Source organism: Colletotrichum paranaense, assembly GCF_030867605.1.
Source record: "Colletotrichum paranaense strain IMI 384185 chromosome Unknown Scaffold_7.1, whole genome shotgun sequence".
NCBI classification, from domain to species: Eukaryota; Fungi; Ascomycota; class Sordariomycetes; order Glomerellales; family Glomerellaceae; genus Colletotrichum; species Colletotrichum paranaense.
The window spans coordinates 2,006,029-2,023,194 of NW_026848965.1; the positions used below are offsets into that span (position 1 = coordinate 2,006,029).

At 52.6% G+C, this 17,166-nt stretch overlaps 6 protein-coding genes across 6 annotated transcripts; 4 read left to right on the forward strand and 2 right to left on the reverse strand.

Annotated features, from left to right (window-relative positions):
* Positions 1–2,659: 2,659 nt before the first annotated feature.
* CPAR01_09516 (uncharacterized protein) lies at positions 2,660–2,767 on the forward strand (the record flags this gene model as incomplete). The annotated part of the gene is made up of 1 exon (XM_060493781.1): positions 2,660–2,767. The coding sequence occupies one exon, from the start codon at positions 2,660–2,662 to the stop codon at positions 2,765–2,767; it is 108 nt and encodes a 35-aa protein (XP_060347911.1).
* Positions 2,768–3,080: 313 nt separating this feature from the next.
* On the forward strand, positions 3,081–3,239 carry CPAR01_09517 (uncharacterized protein; the record flags this gene model as incomplete). The annotated part of the gene is made up of 1 exon (XM_060493782.1): positions 3,081–3,239. A coding segment is annotated over one exon (159 nt), but the record flags the coding sequence as incomplete, so codon positions are not given.
* An 870-nt stretch (positions 3,240–4,109) lies between these two features.
* Positions 4,110–4,524, forward strand: CPAR01_09518 (uncharacterized protein; the record flags this gene model as incomplete). Its single annotated transcript, XM_060493783.1, has 2 exons — positions 4,110–4,224; positions 4,409–4,524. The coding sequence occupies 2 exons, from the start codon at positions 4,110–4,112 to the stop codon at positions 4,522–4,524; spliced, it is 231 nt and encodes a 76-aa protein (XP_060347913.1).
* Positions 4,525–4,580: 56 nt separating this feature from the next.
* On the reverse strand, positions 4,581–5,926 carry CPAR01_09519 (uncharacterized protein; the record flags this gene model as incomplete). The annotated part of the gene is made up of 4 exons (XM_060493784.1): positions 4,581–4,757; positions 4,889–5,386; positions 5,462–5,668; positions 5,729–5,926. The coding sequence occupies 4 exons, from the start codon at positions 5,924–5,926 to the stop codon at positions 4,581–4,583; spliced, it is 1,080 nt and encodes a 359-aa protein (XP_060347914.1).
* Positions 5,927–7,439: 1,513 nt separating this feature from the next.
* CPAR01_09520 (uncharacterized protein) lies at positions 7,440–8,409 on the reverse strand (the record flags this gene model as incomplete). Its single annotated transcript, XM_060493785.1, has 2 exons — positions 7,440–8,224; positions 8,280–8,409. 2 exons carry the CDS (start codon positions 8,407–8,409, stop codon positions 7,440–7,442), a joined length of 915 nt encoding a protein of 304 aa, XP_060347915.1.
* Positions 8,410–15,539: 7,130 nt separating this feature from the next.
* On the forward strand, positions 15,540–16,959 carry CPAR01_09521 (uncharacterized protein; the record flags this gene model as incomplete). Its single annotated transcript, XM_060493786.1, has 6 exons — positions 15,540–15,599; positions 15,686–15,712; positions 15,815–15,861; positions 16,088–16,486; positions 16,552–16,579; positions 16,633–16,959. The coding sequence occupies 6 exons, from the start codon at positions 15,540–15,542 to the stop codon at positions 16,957–16,959; spliced, it is 888 nt and encodes a 295-aa protein (XP_060347916.1).
* Between the last annotated feature and the right edge of the window lie 207 nt (positions 16,960–17,166).

A 17,166-nucleotide genomic window follows, 5' to 3' on the forward strand; every position in this document is an offset into this window, starting at 1 on the left:
TAGCAGATAGCCGATCCCGCACTGATGGGTACCTAGGTAATGGGTGATGGGCAATGCCCGCCCAATGCACTAGCAGCCAGCCAGCGTCCGTCCCACCGTACAAGATGATGGGGGAACGGGGAAATAAGCTTAACGGGCGTTGTGGCCTGATGCTAACAATTTAGCACCATCCGTATTACTGCCGACTACTACTGAAAAGAAGAAAATGTCTCTCATCTGTGTTGTCTCTTGGCCAATGAGAAATGTATCATGGGCCATGGTGGAGGGCAAAAATACAAGTGACAATGGAAGTCGAGGAAATTCGCGCACTGCTATCCGCCAATGGCCATGTAAGTGTTGCAACTTTGGAACCCAGTTGCCCAAGCGTCAATACCTAGCAAATGGCACGCTACAAATACCTAGGTAGTAAATTGGTGCGTGTGAGTGTCCACCAACCCGGACTACTGCGTGTCCTTTCTTCTTCATCCCCGCGACCCTTTCAATTCCCCAGAGATTCTCAAGTCGGGGCCCCAGGATGGTCCGTCGAAACTGTCAAATGGTCTGCTGGCTCCGTATTACTTGCGCATTCCTGGCATGGCCACGATACTCGTCACCTTTGTGGGCGTCTAGTTGGATAGTCCGTCGGAAGGCAGTTCCACCCCTACTATCACTGCCTCTGCCACTAGCTGACACTTGCTCCTTCCCTACCTTACTTCCTTCCTTCCACCGTTTCTCGATACCTCGTACCTTCCCCCGTCGCTTGTGAGGAAAATGACAAAGACGGTTCTTGGGAAGGCACGACCGGGGACAACCGGGGGCTCCCTCCGTCGGGCGCAACACCGGTAGCGCCAACGTCTCCACTTCCCCCTCCCCTGGCCCTCGAATATTCGGCCATCTTCCGAATTATTTTCTCACAACTTCACCACCTCTGCCCAATGGTATCTTCCGTATTCGCCCCCTCACATTCTCTGCATCACCGTTCCCCACGAGCAAATTTCCCCAATCTCTGTTTCCCCGGCCTCCAGATGTCAAATCTCCAGTCTAGCACGTCTAGCACGTCTAACAAGGACTGGAGTCTGGAGTCATCCGCCTGAGATCGTTCTTCAATCCACCTTATGCCGAGTCATGCTGGGTCAAATGGCCCAAGGCCAAGGTATGGATACTCCATAGTCGCATCTAGGGTTCCTCTCTGCTGGGCATCACCACCACCAACTGAACCATCCACGGGCTACGGTTTATCATGAGTACACGACATCGCAATGTTTGCCAAGACTTTGTACCCTCAGAAACCACGCCATTGCCTCTGACTTGCTTGCCGCCAACGGAGCGCCAGTCAGCCAAAACTCCTCCCACATCCCAGTCGCTACATTCAAGCTAATGTACCGCACAGAGCAATCATACCTGGACTGCTCCAGAGAAGCCCAAGAGGCTGATAGCCTGATGCGACTTGCCCCGGCACTCGACCTCTCCGACCACAGCTGACCACTCACCTCACCTCACCGGCCACCGTCCCTCCTCTCGCCTCGACTTGCCCGCCCCTCGTCTAAACTCAACCTGGAAGGACGCCCGCCCCTCGCCGTAACGTGGGAGAGTCCTTCAACCACGTATCGACCGTCCGTAATCACAAAAGTGTCTCTCGACCGAATCTCGTTTCCCCGTCTCCCCATCTTCCCCACCTCTCCAACAACATCTCCCCCGTTGAACCCCAAACCCCGAGTATTCCTTGCGGAGAAGAACGGGTCCATCATCCTCGCCAAACCGGGCCCTTTTCGCAAGCTCAACAACACCTGGCCGGCCATGCGCCTGTCTGCACCAGTGCATTCTCGCATCACCCCACCTCCGTCACCACCCACCACTCGACTATGCTCCGGCGCGCATCCTAATCCTTACCGCAACGAGGCAAAACATCTGCAGGCGCATCTCCCGAGCGTTTCGAGATCCTTTCCAGCCTTCTGGCCTCTGCTCCGGCGAGCTGCCGCGGCGTGCTACCCTGGGTTTTTGGAATACTACCGTGCCCGCCGGCCGCTATCATCATACCATGGGAGATGCGCACCGAGAAACTCAAGATCCCACCGTGAACTTTGTCCGAATCATTCAAATTCGCCGCTCCCAAACGGCGGTGAGCCGCAAGGCTCCTTTATGACACCACCAAAGCGCCTGTCAGTAGAAGTTGAAAGTCCCCAATCTCTCAAACTCGCAACTTATGCAGATACCACTGTACCTTCGGTCCAATCGGGCGATCTTGAGAGTCGAGGCCACAGCACCTTGGTTGACACCAATCGAACGGCTGCTGACGAGCCTCCCGGTGCCCCGGCCAATGTCTCACAGCTAAAGCCTTCCCCGGCGAGACTAAGAATACTTCTAGAAGCCTAGAACCTGGAAAGGCCGCACATGCTCGTATTTTTGGAATTGCGTCGCAACTAGCTGCCCAACCTCTTCACATGTGGACTGTGGTATTGATATTCCGACATTCATCGCTAGATATCGCCCGGTGGGTTGGTTCTTATCAGCATGTTTCGGAGCACCGCGCATGTTTGAGAACGCCTGGCCTGTGACACCCTGTCTGTGCTGCTTGCGACGCTGGGAATAGCTTGCGACAGGATGTTCCCACTCTGCTTGTTTCTGACAAATTCAGGGTCCGTCGCATGTGCTACGCAACGCATTCGAGTGCTAAGATTAGATGACAGTAGCAAGAAACAAAACGACATCAGTATGCACATTTGTTTCGCTTCAGGACGTTGTTGTTGGGGTCCGACGTGTCCGAAGTGACGGTCCCTGGTCGAACTAACTTACAAGCAACCCAAGCTCCAGATACAAGAAACGCCAAGGCCCCCGAATCCGTTTTCACCCTTTCCTTGGCTAGGCTTTTGCTCAACATCAACAACGTGGCGGCTACCTCCTGCTTGGCAGCAGACATAACAAGACGGGCACGAGAATTCCTCGCAAACCACTAAGCGCTGTGCCATGAATCGCGGCTCCGCTAATGGAGGGACAACCAAGAGGTCAACCGACTTGGCTTACGCACCATTGGCACGACCTAGGAGCTTGTTTGCTTAGCTTTGGTCGAAATTGTCTCCGACGATGAATCCAACCATACACGCCACCTTCTCTTCGAGCCGCTAGCCTACCGAACGCCCGCCTGTAGATCGGTCTTGCTCCTGGGTCAGCCATTCGTTCCGGAACTTCTTCGTGGCCCCCAGCTAGAGCAAGGCTGCCATTCCTGCGGTGGCGGCTTTGCAGAGGCCAAGCATCAACATTGACGACCATCGGCTCCATGATGGGCCCGTCTCTACATTCCGAAGTATGTCGGTTGATGGATTTCTCCGCTCACTTCGAGATTCTGGGGATCTCGAAGGCCTTCTTGCAGATCCGGGGATATACGGAGATTGTCCTCCCTTCTCCTGCCCATCTCTCACCCGTCGATGCGGGGTTTAAGATCACGACTATATCAGCTGAAAACGATCACAGCCAGAACCCACACTGGCAAGCGCGGAAAGAAAAAAACCGAGCTTACGATTTTCCACAGTGAAGCTTGGCCCAATGGATATTGCCTTGGCATCTTACGATGTTCAAAGAATGGGCTTGAGGCTGTGTAAGTATCTTATGCAACACGCTTGCCGTGATGCTGGTCTCTATCGTCTCTCTGCGTTCAGTCCTCATATTTCTCAACTTTTCTCAGTCGCTTTGCGTTCCTGAGACACACGCCATTGGTTGTCCAGTGTCTTGCTCGATTCTTTCGCCTTGCATATCGCGAAAAATCGAGGGCGGAGCTAATCGGAGCCTTCCGGAGGAGCCACCTCGGCCATGTACCTGGATACTGATGGTCCGCTTGTCTCTTTGCGAGAAGTTGTGACAATAAGCGAGATCAGTGAATAGGGGACATAATTTGAGTTTGTTAGTTGGCACGAAGTCCTCCGATAAGTTTTCGTCTGGGAATGGGGTCATCTAGCCTGGTCAGCGACTGTCTTCTGAATGACTACGCCCCTTCCATCGTGCCCTATCAGATTCTGCATTGCAAACAACGCATAGAGTACCGCTTTCCCTGGTCTAGGAACTTCAGTCTCCTGGAAGGTTGGGTGGTCAAATGTATTTGTGAAGGCGGCGTGTCCATACTCATAGTCTGGATAACCATGAGCCAGAATCAGTCCCTTTGCGAGTCCTACCACGACCCTACAACATCTGCTCCTTCGGGCATCTACAGATCCCAATGTACTACTTCTGCACAATATGTCTCTTCTAGACTAAGTAATCCGCAAGCAGGGCGAGGTCTTTGACAGGCAGTCTTGTAAGTTCATCGATTTATTTCATTTTTCTTTTTTGCCCAATCGTCACAAAACGAACACAAAGGAATCGCACGCTCGGTTTCGCGTAGTCAAATCATATGCCATAGTTATGCCATGAATTACTACTGCTAGTACTGTCATTTTAGCGCGAGCCTGCACCGAATATTTCCTCCACTCAGCCATCACCAACTCGACCGACCTCGAAACCCCTCTGGACACCTCAGAACCAGACGTGCTTGAGGAGACCGTCCCTCGAAAATGATTTAGCTTCTCGAGGGCCTCAAACCATCAAACTCACGCCATACTCCACCAGCTCACTCAATTTGCGTTCCTCCTTGTGCCAAGATAACGCTCCGACTCGTCGGGTCTCGGTCCCCATACGAGCTCCTCTGTGAAGACCGCAGCGGCGTAGTCCGTCTCGTCGCCGCAGACGCATTCGCGGTTCTCTCCCTCTTCCTCGGCACGTACACGGCAGGCCTCTTCTCCCATTCCTGTCTGCGATTTGAATCGTGATGCAAAGTCTTCTCAGCTGCCGTCCGCTGCGAAGAAGTCTCGGGCGCTGATAGACTGCGCTGTCGGCGATCTCCAGGCGGTATTGATTTGGAGCTTTTTGTCTTGCCACTGACTCCTTCTTTTCCCCGTGTGACCGTTCCTCTTGACCCGTGGAGGTCCCTCCATGGAGCTATTCTTTCAGCCCTTCGTATATGAGGTGGCTCGTCGTCACGGTCATTGTCGTCAAGGAGGTCCATGGTAGCGAGCCAGTCCTTTGCCTCGCGGGCGTGCTTCTCTACTAATGCGGCGCGCTTGAGATGAGGTCTCTGTGAAGCTTGTATTTCCTCAGCCGTCAGCACGCCGCCTAACGTTTCGTTCTCGCCCATGATGATACCAATACCGGACATGATCGCCACCAACGCGAAGTCGTCGTTCAAGAAGGGAGTCTCTTTTGCGTTAGGGGGAATGGCAGCGGAGTTGAGGAATCGGAATCCTGTTCCAAGGTACGGTCGCGAGGGGTCAATTGATATCATGGCGACTAACTCTTCGTCTACTTTGGCATAGCCTCCCCTTCCGAGATACGACTGTCGTGGAGCTCTCAGGATGCGAGTCTCGTCGGGCGTGCGTTTCCGCTAGAGAAGCCACCCGTCTGAAAGGCGTAGTGTCCGAATAGATAACCCTCGACTATGCCTCCATTCGAAATCGACATCGGTCGTCATCTCCGCCCAACAAGGATCCCGAAGACGCATCGTGAAGCGCCATAGGCCCTGATACCCTCTCCCGCGGATGATACGGCTGAAAAGGGAGCGGAAGCCCAGAGCGTTCCCTTGTCGACCGCGGTCTTCGTGGAGGAGGATCTTGGGGGTGTCGCTGGAGTTGCTTTCACGGCGGCGGGGGCGCGAAGGGAGGGGAGACTGCGGTTGTTCGAGGTGGACTTGCATGGTGCGACGGGTCTTCTAGCCCGGTAGGCTTACGAGGCGGTGGGTGAGATGCGCGATGATGGGCGCGGTGGAGAAGGGGCCTGCGTGGATGTTGATGCCGATTGCGTTGTCTGTCTCGGAGGGTTCGGCGTCGTGGGAGAGGTAGAAGAGGGGGTTGTTTGCTGTTTCGGCGAGGCCTGAGTCGAAGATTGAGAAGATTGGTGGGAGGAGGCGGGGGATTGGGGAGGGCATGTTTCTTCTTGTTTCTCTCTGTCCTTGTGTAGTTGGTAGATGGGTCGATTGCTCATGTTGAATGACTGATTGGAGGCTCCATGATGGTATTTGTTGTGCTTCGATCAGCTTCTGAGACGGCTCGAATGAGGATGGAAATGGGTTGAGCCGGTGATACCTTGGGAAGCCTTCCTACCTGGGAGGAAGGTACCTAGGTATCTTAGGTACTCAACGTGTTGCAATGTCTTGAAGGCGGCAGTGTCCTCGCATAGCATGTTCGGTTCAATGCCTTCCGTGCAAATCCAAGTTTCCGCTGCCTGGATTGAGTCCTAGGAAGTTGCCACAAGGCAGAACCTGCAAAATGTCGTCCAGCCATCCTGTCAACGGTGCCGCTCCGGAACGACCCACTCAGGCGGTCCGACCCGGCGCATGCCGGACCGGTGCCGCTGTGGGGTTCGTCCGGCAGCCCTGCAGCACACCCGAACAATAGATCGAGGCTTCACGGTCTATGCGCGGACGTGATATCGAAATCCTTTGCGCATGATTGCATTGTTGTTTGTACTTCAGCGATTCAGCCAATTCCGTCCTGTGAAACCCAACATGACGCCCACCTCGGAAGCGGTCGGCCGACCACCTGCATCTGCTAACTGAAATCAAAAGGTACTCTGCTAAGAATCAATCATGCTACATACGAAGTCGGGTACCGTTTCCCGTCTACTCAGCTGTGATAAATCCGGAATATCTCCGAGACACAAAGGTATGGTGGCTAATCGGACGGCCATTGCCATTGCACGATAGGATATTGATCTAAGACATTAACGACTGTTAGGCGTCGAAGAATGCGAAGCCATCCAGCTGAACAATTGTCATGAAAGTGCATCACGGTTGCCTCAGCCCTGTCCAGACTGGGTAGCAGGAATTTTGGCATTCAAGCTAGAGTCATCACATATCTTGAACATCCCTCGGGTAAGGTAAGTGTAATAAATAAGTCGGGTATGTGGTATTGCCCGGCCCGGTTCTTTGAATTATGAAGTTCGGGCTAAAAACCCTCTCTTCTCTCTCCATTCGTCACTCCTTACTTTGCCCTACTCTCGGGGCTTCTTCTCCCTTTCCACTTGGCTGGCAAAGAGCTCCCTGTCCCCAATCCACTCTCAGGAGAATAACCGACTACGACGTTTCTTCGATAGACCAAGTTCGCCTTCACGATGAGAGCTTTATTTTTGATATTGGTTGGCTTGGTATCCAATGTAGCAAGCCAAGATTACAGCAGGGTCTTGATAGGATGTGGCCAACCTGGCAACTTCCAGCAGACCTTCACCTTGTTCTCCACCAATCCTGCCAACAGCGTAGAGTTTTGCCGAACAACTTGCTTGGTGAACAACTCTCGTTCGTTCGGCGCGCTCTTCAACGACCAATGTTACTGCAGCAATGCAGGTATCGCCGCTATCCAGTTCACACCTGACAGCAACGCTAATTGCAACATCTTCTGTCCCGGAGATTCCTCCGTTAGATGTGGCGGTGCTGTCAGCTCTATTCAGTATTTCAGCGTGTACGGCTTCAATCCCAGAGCCTCAGACTCTTCCAGCTCGTCCAGCTCATCGACCCTGACAACTTCCTCAACATCCACCGACACAGGTAGCACAACTACTACAGGAACGAGCGGTACTGATACCTCAACAACTCTGACCTCGTCATCATCCAGTACCTCGAGCTCCTCAAGCAGCGGGTCAACAATCATCATTACAGATTCTAGCACTACTTCTCCATCTTCACTCGTCTCCATCTCGACATCCTTGACAAGCTTCAGCAATACTTCTACGACTTCAACGCAATCGTCAACTACCTCTTCTTCGAACTTGGCAACAACTTCATCCACCAGCACCTTCAACACCGATAGCTCCAGGACTAGCACGGGGCTTTCTACCACCTTGAGCATGAACCCAAGTGCGAGTTTGAACGCCACAAGTAGCAGCGGAACAACAGGCTCTTCCTCTTCATCCTTCACAGGCTCTTCCTTGACATCCGGGAGCACAGGAACGTCTACTTCTACGCCTTCCGCCACTGCCAGCACGACCAGTAGCAGTGGGAGCTCAGGATCATCCGTCATATCAAGCTCCACTACAGTCATTATTTCTTTGTCGTCTGTGACTTCTTCATCTACGATTTCTGGCTCTCCGATATCAAGCTCAAGTTCAAGCCCCTCGACATCCGCGACCACACCAAGCACTAGCCAGACGAGCATCCAATCGAGCACGTCCTCTGCATCACAAGCTTCTTCCTCTGGGGCTCTATCCACATCGCCTACAATATCTTCAACCACTGGGATAACAAGCACGGCCTCAACTTCTCAGATTACTGCCAGCTTTGTTCTCACTGTTTCCGTCTTGCCTGCTGCCACTGCATCGGCTGGTTGAGTGATATGATGTGTCAAAGGAAAAGGGGATGGCGCGAGACAAGCAGGGGAAAGACAGCAACCCAGTTGAGTACCCTTTGGCGTCGGGCATCTGAAGAGAAGTCTTTGTGGTGATATTTAAACCATAGAAATGGGAGTACGGACAATTCATGTAATTCAATTTGCTTGTAGCTGAAGAACAGCACATACTCAATAGTCAAACAGAAAGATATCACTGCTATGACCTTGTTGTCCCTAGGATTGTCGAGCGTATATTGGAAGCCGATCTTATCATTCTTACTTATGTTTTCCCTACTTGATCATTCGAATCTTTGATTCTCATCGTTGGTACGGGGTCTATGAGAGGTGTGGCCACAACATGCTTTGCAGTGACATACGTTGAGCAGCTCAACCAAGTCAATTCCACTGAGATTGATTGAAGTAGGTATGTTTGATAATGTTGCGGTATTACACAAAGTGGTAATCACATCTTGAAACTGGACCAGACTAAATTCCACATAATTGAGAAGGTCGACAGGTATTAGTAAATACTTAGATTGGTAAAGGCATTGATTCACGAACTTTACCTAGAAAAACATGTTGTTTTGATGCCTCTACACAGCCTAATGCTTGTACGAAGGGTTTAAGTCGTATTTCATGCTCTTCAACTGGCCATGCAGTCGAGTATTGTAACTTGAAGATGGGAGATAGTGTAACAAGATGTGTTTCCTGCGTAGTCACAGGCCTTTACCGATGATTCGAGGCCGAGGGCTCTGTAAACATCATCAAGAGCTATGATATCCTGTAGGTCCCAGCAGTAGTCTCCTTGATCTTTCATACCAGCTATTGAGGACAATATATAGCCTGTGACTTAGTATCGATCAATGTCTGTTTCATTCAAGTCGATATTGTTGGAAAAGCGCATTATTGCCAATATCTAGTAACGACCTTCTCCGTCCTTGGCGGAAAGTGACTTTGGCAATCTTTACTCTAGAGTATTGTATCGAGCTCCATATGAATTATTTTACAACTCCTATTACACTGTTGTGAAGAGTTGTGTAGCGGGCTTTCGATATCTCATCCAACCACAATCCAACACACTTGGAAACCAAAGACAACAGTCATTCAGCACAATAGTCGAACCTTGGAGAGATCAACAAAACAACCACTGACTCTCCGTTGCCATAGCATTATTCGCCCGCCGACAACAGTCTCCCCGTCGTAAGCGATCAACTGGGGAGAATGTTCGATGGATCCCCCTGAAATGAAGGAAATTCCCCGATTTGATCCACACGTGCGTGCTGTCTGCGAACCGGATCCGCCCCAAAATTTCTCAGCAGCACACGGACCGTCGATGGCCCATCGTGAACAAGCCTCGTGGGAAAGGGACAGGGCCCAGGGGACCATGCATCGTTGGGCTGCGATGGGAGATTACGCAGTCTTACAACCCGACTCTACTGGGGGACGGGGGGCTTCAAGCAACAGCAGCAAGGGGTTATTTGCCGCAGGTCTCGAATGTGACAAGTCAAATTTCTTTCTTCTACCTTGTTTATGAGAACCATGTGGATGAATGACTAGTTGCGGACTTCACGATGGCTTCATTTCCAAGGACAGTGATGCCACTGGAACATCCACCGGTATAGCCGAAGCCCTGCACACCAACTTTTTACAATTGGCAACGAAATGAGGACGGCTGCCAATATCATGCTTCAAGGGGTGCACCGAACTTTTCTTCCCTTGCCGAGTCTTAGTTACCAGGTCACAAAAGTAAGAAATTAATGAGAAAAAAGCATAACTGTTCCTGATATCAGGTGGGCCCGGGAGTGTGGTAAGTTGCCGCGGACCCGTGGCGTAGCGGCGTGGGGGTCGCCCATGACGGTGTGTTGCATTCGGCTTAGACGAGCCATCACGGTAGGTGACATTTGTCACCGCACGAGAAACAGCTCGGTCAAGCTTCTTCACGGCGATGTGTTTTGGCTACCTCCCTGGCCGTTTTCCTGCGGCCACCTTCCTATTCGTGCCTTGATGTTCTCATGTCTTCGTGGGTTGTCGGTGGGTAGCATTGATATCGGCCCTACGGCTAGTTTTGACACCAAGACTTGACGATGCGGCATAGTCACTGAAGCCCGCCCGGGTTGCAGATGTGACTGAGAGAGAGGTACACGCGTCAACGGATGGCTGTTGAGATGACAGCATCACATGTCGGATGCAATGTTGAATGCAGTTTCGAGATTGCGAACCTTGCCCTGAATCACGGCATGCTGAGCATGTTGGCCGTGTTGAGTCAATACTGCTGCAGCATCACGAATCACCGATGACATGTTATCAAAGTTTTGCATCGCAGCAAGCCAGCATCTCACCCGTCGTCATGCAGCGTGCCGGTGACCCAAAAGGGGGTGGGAAGCAAAATAAAACAGCCCCCAAATGATGTTGGCCCTTTTGCACAGCACAGCGCTCGTTTCAAGCTGAACTCTGACTTCTAGATCATCCAATGCCGGATGGCACTTGAAAACGTGTGGTGGATGCTCGGCGCGAACTCACCCGCCGTTGACTAGACTGCAATGCTTCTCACCTACTGATACATCCATCTTCAAGCTGCTGCTAAGCTAAGATAGTTCGGCCACATCATCAATGATCAGCCCGTAAAACAGAGTTTCTGTTTAGTCCGGCTGCAACTTCCGGACCATCTGCGATGCTGCGATGAGAAGAAAAAAGTGGTTGACACACGAACCACCAGATGGTCCCGATACCGCCCTCGTTTCGGACGGGACGCGGCCTAAAGTGGACCATCATCGACCGGACGAAGAAGGTCTCATCTTATTTTAGGACTTGGGCTCTACCGACACAGTTTTGTTTCCCTGGCAGGTCCAGGGCTCAACGTTCTGGAATCTGTGGAGTTTTATGTAGCGGAAAATCTTATCGTGTGACAAAAAATTAGGACTTGGGAAATGGTCACAAGAAAGAGAGAAACTCCACTGTTGGGAGAGAGCTCTTCCCTCTATCCGTAGGGGTCTAGACAAACATGCCTCTTCATTCCCTTGCGCACATCACACCAGGGGCACCCGATAGGAGTTGTCGACAGGGTTTACGCCGCTGTGAAAGATGGAAAGTGCGAGGGGGCACGGATAGTCAAATTGCCATGTGTGTGGATCGGGAGCATTGGGCTAGAACTTTGAACAGGGCTTCCCGAAGCGTGATGGATATCACGATCATGAGGCGAGGCAGAGATTTAAACCACGATTTGACAAACTATCAGTTAGACCAAAAGAATTTGGAGTCGTGAGGGGTTCCACGCCGCAGCAGAGGCGTGTCAGAGTACATCCTGGCCCCTGGATCCTGGCTTCAAGCTACAAAACCCATTCCTTCCCTCGGATCCTGTACCGAATGCAGCTTAATGGGAAGAGAGGGGAAAGACGGGATAGCTGCAGGACAGTCACAGTTGGGGCCCCGGGGGCGACTTTATTGTGGAATAGAGCAGATTTTGGGGTTCCGCCGAGGAGGAGAAATGCGAAAAGGCGATGGCGCAGAGTGGTGGGAAACTCGGCCGGATCGTGAAAGTCTTTTTGGAGAAGAGGAGATGGGGACCTGAGGGGGAGAAAGAGAAAAAGAGGATATCTCGAAATATGGATCCAAGGCTCGGGATTTCCGGATCAGGGAAACCGAGAAGAGGGACGTGGAGGGGACGTGAACCTGTGAAAGCTGAGTGAGTCGACGATGAGCGACAGGGGGCCCCTTTTTGTCATCACACGGACGAGCGAGACATAAGCTGGAACGGCCGATATATCCACTCCCGGACGCCTAGTGGAGAGGTCAAGAAGAGTATCCGTACTGATAGGTAACATGATTGAGTGTCCGTGGTTGGGAACCGACGAGTACGCGGGCTGAAGACGATGTATTTCGGTACCTTGCGCAAGGAAACAGGCGAGGAAGGAGGAGCTTCGTCTTTGCAGCTTGCTTGGAATCAGCGGAATCCGGTGTAGAGCTTCTCAAGGCTTGAGAGGACGACCTGGAGCTTGGAGGGGTCACCCCATCTTCCTCCCGTCGCGGCAGGGCGGTCTAGAACGGCGGCCGAAACTCTTTCTTGCGGTGGGATGGATGGGGTGTGTGTGTGGACGGGTCTGATTCACGATGGTTGATGCTCCTCCCGGTTCCGGTGTCCCGGGCGGCACGGGAGGGCGGGCAAACGCATACACGCAACGCACGGCACACACGCACGCACACACATCTGTGGTGTCAATCACGACTTAAGTTCGAATGAGATTGGCAATCTGTGTTGGCAACGTCGGTGCGCGGCATGAGTGATGGACGGCGTGCCGCATGGATGTTGTGATAGGGGGGTGCTTAGTAGGAGGGGGCCCAAAGATGGTGAACGGGCGTCACAGCCTCACTCAGGATAGAAACAGTAGATCGGTCATCGGTGGACATATTATGGTCGCGACCGTTGCCGTGGTAGTGTAATGTAGTAGTTCTATCAGATACGAGGGTTACGCGCGTAGACTCGTAGCTTGTACGGGGAGTTTTGCTGACCGAGGACAAAAGGTATGATAGATTGGATCGTTCGAATGACGAAGAACAACAAGTACCGACGACAGTGAACCTTGGGACGAATCAGGATCGCCAACTCAAAGTCAGATCACAATTCCAAGGAACGCTGTACAGATGTTCATGTGATAGTGGGGTCTGTTTTACATCATCGAGTAAGGGTCGTTGTCCGTTCCGTCCTTCGTTCGAAGGGGACCCGGAAGATCAACGAGCCAGTTGGAAAACGGACAGCAGAGCCTCTCGAACGTATCACTCTAGGTGGTGTCCTGTCAAGGACGCATATCAAAGAATAGCAACAGCAGAGAATGTGACGGTAGGAGCCAAGCTGAGTTTGGACATGGACCTTCGTTCGTCTCTCGCTAGGCGGAGTTAGTCGGCCATCCGGGAGGGTGGGAAAAAGGGGGGGCGTGTGGGATGGTCATGTTTTTGTCGATGCTTCACCGTTCTCCCCTACGTCATATAGTCTCGCCATGGCGCGTCGACCGGTTTTCGCAACCGCTGGCACCGGTGGCTCGGGATGGACCCAGGCGGCCGCGCGAGCGACGACAGGCGAGAGAGAGAGGGCTGCAGTGCTGCACAATTTTCTTTGCATTTTTTGCCATTGGCTAGGTTCCGTGCTTCGGATGTTTGGCCCGGGAGACAATGGACGGACAGATGTGAACACTGCAGACTGCAGTCCGCATAGGGGCTAGCCAGCGCAGAGATGCTCTGCCAGATCGGGGGTTTCCATTCTAGCATACGCCACTCCAAGCCCAGCAATGACAATGCCCGCCCGCGGCGGCGTCAGGGGTGCCATGATGTTCGGCCAGGGAGCTGCCCTGATTGTTTCGTCTGTTTGGCTTTTTGGAGCCCTGGAGCTAGCAGGGGACGGAGGGGTTCCGATGGCAGGCTTCGGAGTCATGCGAGAGATGACAATTTCTGGAGGGAGTTTTTGTTTTGAGAGGTTCTTTTGTGAGAAATGAATGCGTGTGTGTTCGAATGGGACTGTTTCTGATAATCCATTACCCGCCCAGGTACGCCGTTGATGACGGGATGATCTCGAAACGGGATGACACTGTGACACATGGTAGGCTTACAGAGGGTGAGAGTAATTGTCGTTCTGAGGCATTGCGGCGAAAAAGTTAAGATTTGGATGAGCGGTGATCTTAGGGTAGAGCAGTTCGGTAGCAAATGATGTGTGTCTGAGCTGACACGAGCAGGTAATACTGGTACTGCCGAACAGGAGTGAGAGTGACGAGTGAAGAACGAAAAGGAGCATTCCAGAGAGAAAACTCAAACCAAGGCGGCGAAATGACGACTACTGGAAAGGTTATGGCAAATAGCAAACAAAGTCTTGGCCGGGCGCATTCTGTTATCTCAATCGGCCCTAAGAACATCGAAGCAACCGATTGGGATGCAAGATTGGTTCATCGATCACATCTGCGACAGCACTACGGCAGTGGTTGCTTCTTCTTCATGTGCTCGCTGGCTAGCCATTCGTAGTTCTCTCTCACTCTCTAATCTGTCTGACTCTAGCCGCCGCCCCTGTTTGGACCTGCCACACCTCCGAAGTGCTTCCCGTCCACACCCTCTCTAACCTCTCACAGGGAACATGGTTTCAACACACCCTCCCCCTTTGGGACCCTTTTAGGTGTCCTCAAGGCCCAGAACGGGCACCGGCGACGGGTCGACGGACCTAACAGACTATAGCGGAACGGCTAAGGTAAGTCAGATCGCGCCAGAGACGTTCTGTTGGGAACGCATGGAAGAAGTTGGGATGCCAATGCCCGTTAGCTTGAAAGGTTTTCTTCGTTCAACCCGTGGCTTTCGCAGTCTCTGGTAGGGGCTACTGCCGGAACATTGCCGGCCGGACTCGGTGTTCGCTATTTAACAATGAGACTCTATATGAGTTTGACAGCATCTGAGTTTTCAAACCGCGTTTTCAATGTTCACAGAGAGACGCGTCCGTGGCGTTAAATTGGGTCTCTCTTGATAGTTTGAAGGCGAACTCATGCCGACGCCGGTGACACGGAAGCCTAGAAGCAGTTCATGTACGCTTTATGGAGATGAGTAAGAGATTGATGTGCGCACCTCACCTCCTTGACCCAAGTGTCCTCACAACGTTTTCGACTCCTGTGCTCCTGTCATTTCACACCTACAGATACGGGTAGTTAGGCACACGGGGCTCTCCTCACCGTCGGCCGGCCCATTCTCAGAGCAGAGAGGATTATCCGTACGAACTTGAAAAGGGCCAAGAGAGGTGCGGGTATGGCGCGCGTAAAAGACACAAGAGACTCGACTGATAACGACGACAGCGAGTCCACTGCGTCGTCTTGGTGCAGGCACGTGTGACGCGAGACAAGTGCGCTAAACAGCTCCAGACGGTCTGCGACTGTCGTGAGAAGAGGCAATGATAGGCGCCTGGTGGTACGAACAGCTTAGCAGAGCTTCACTTTAGGGCAAGTCGGAAGCGCAGGGCTTCGGCAAGCTGCGAAAGGGTACTCCGTAGAGAGGTGAGGGTGTTGGAGGGAGGGGGAAGAGGGGTGAGCTGATATGATGGCATGGGGGTCACCGACGCAGGCACTGGGGGTTTAGCTGGGCTGCACACACTCTCTTTTTACAGAGAATGCACAAAATGGACGGCTAAGGGTTCCTGGCAGGGATGGCGGGAACCTTGGAGGGCTGGAGGGGAGGGAGGGGTGGCATCTTGAAGGCTCAATCATGTCCTTCAGAGAATCTGACTTTGACGCTGGTGACCGAATCTCTCAGTTCTGTGTGTTCGTATGACTCTCACTCTCATTCAGTAGCATTACGCTCACTCGCCCTCTTACTCACTCAGGTCTGTACACTCACTCACTCACTCACAGTCTCTCACATCAAACTTTTCACTCACTGTAAGGTATCACTGTATCACTGAAAGAACGGGAAGGTGTGGCGGTCTTCGATAGGGGTTTCCGCGGCAGGATCCACTCTTTCTAGCACAATGCCATTTCTAGCGCAAGGGAAAAATCCTCGACGGCGGCAAGAGCTGCACACTAAGCAGGTACGTATCGCAGAGATACACAGGTACCTCTCGGCGCGTTCCCTTCCATTCTGCCGGTGCAGTTTGCCTCAGGTTGCCTCTTCCCTCCATCTTGTCGCCTTTGCAAACTCGCAGGCCGCCGCAAAGTCGAAACTGCATGGCAATATGCAAGCTCTTTGCACCAACGATCCAATGATTCCGGCATAGCGATCAATAACATTACTCGACACACACTTCCTCTTCTTAGCCACACACTCGATGCGGCTCGAGGCTGGAGCTTGCGCACTCTTATCGCCGAATCCACCCACCACAACATCGTCGACTCGAACTTCTCTCCACTTCTCTCTGACGACTGTTGTGGACCCTTCGTGTCTTTTTCTCGCTCGCCCTTCCATCCCTCACACGGCGTTCCCAGTCAGCGTGCCAGCACCCTCCACTTCGCTCGCTCTCGCGCCCCGCCAGCCGAGAGAGTCCGTCTAGCTTGGCCAAGGTGCCATGGACGAGCAGCAGGGTCACAGCCCACTCTTCGTAGGGCCCGGCATGGCGAGGCGTGGGATTGTCAATCATTCATGGCCATGATGGGTGCGGTGACGGAGCGTGGGGCCATGGGCGTGAACGTGGATATCGACGTCAAACATGGTTCAAGGTCAATCTTCTCCACCACCATTACAGACCACAGACACACAGCTGCAAATACTCTGTTTTCTACAGATGTACGGATACGCCGTGGCGTACAAGTGTATGGATATGGATACCACAGAGCAGAACCGTCAATCTTGCGTGATAACGCAGAGGCGCACCAAACACGCCAACCCTCTAGCACCGGGGCCGAGAAACACCACTACGGTCACCACGCTCCAAGCAAGGAACCGGCGACGAGTCGACTACGGGCCCGTGGAGCCTCCCGGTCTGCTCGTTGCCGTTTCTGTTGCTGTGTTTTCCTGGGATCTGCTTTCCTCCGCTCGATTCTCAGCTGTAGCTTCTCCAGTTCTTTCTCCCTTCTCCGTCTTGTGTTTTTCGCCATTCATTACGTCCCGTCTCTCCGCTCCTTCCGCCTGCTTTCCAAGCTTCTCGACTCCATTGATCATCCCCTCCTCGCCCTCTCCTCCTCTTCCTTGACCTCCTCCCACCCTCCAAACCAACTTCAATTAGCTTTCCAACTTCCTCACATAATGGCGCCTACTTTCCACGAGTGCTACCGCCGTGAGGTCCACTGATGACACTACCCCACGATAACGACAACACTATTCATCCATCGATATCTGGATACCTGACTCGATATACCCAGAAAACCTGCATCTTCACCAGCAGCTCTAATCCATCCAG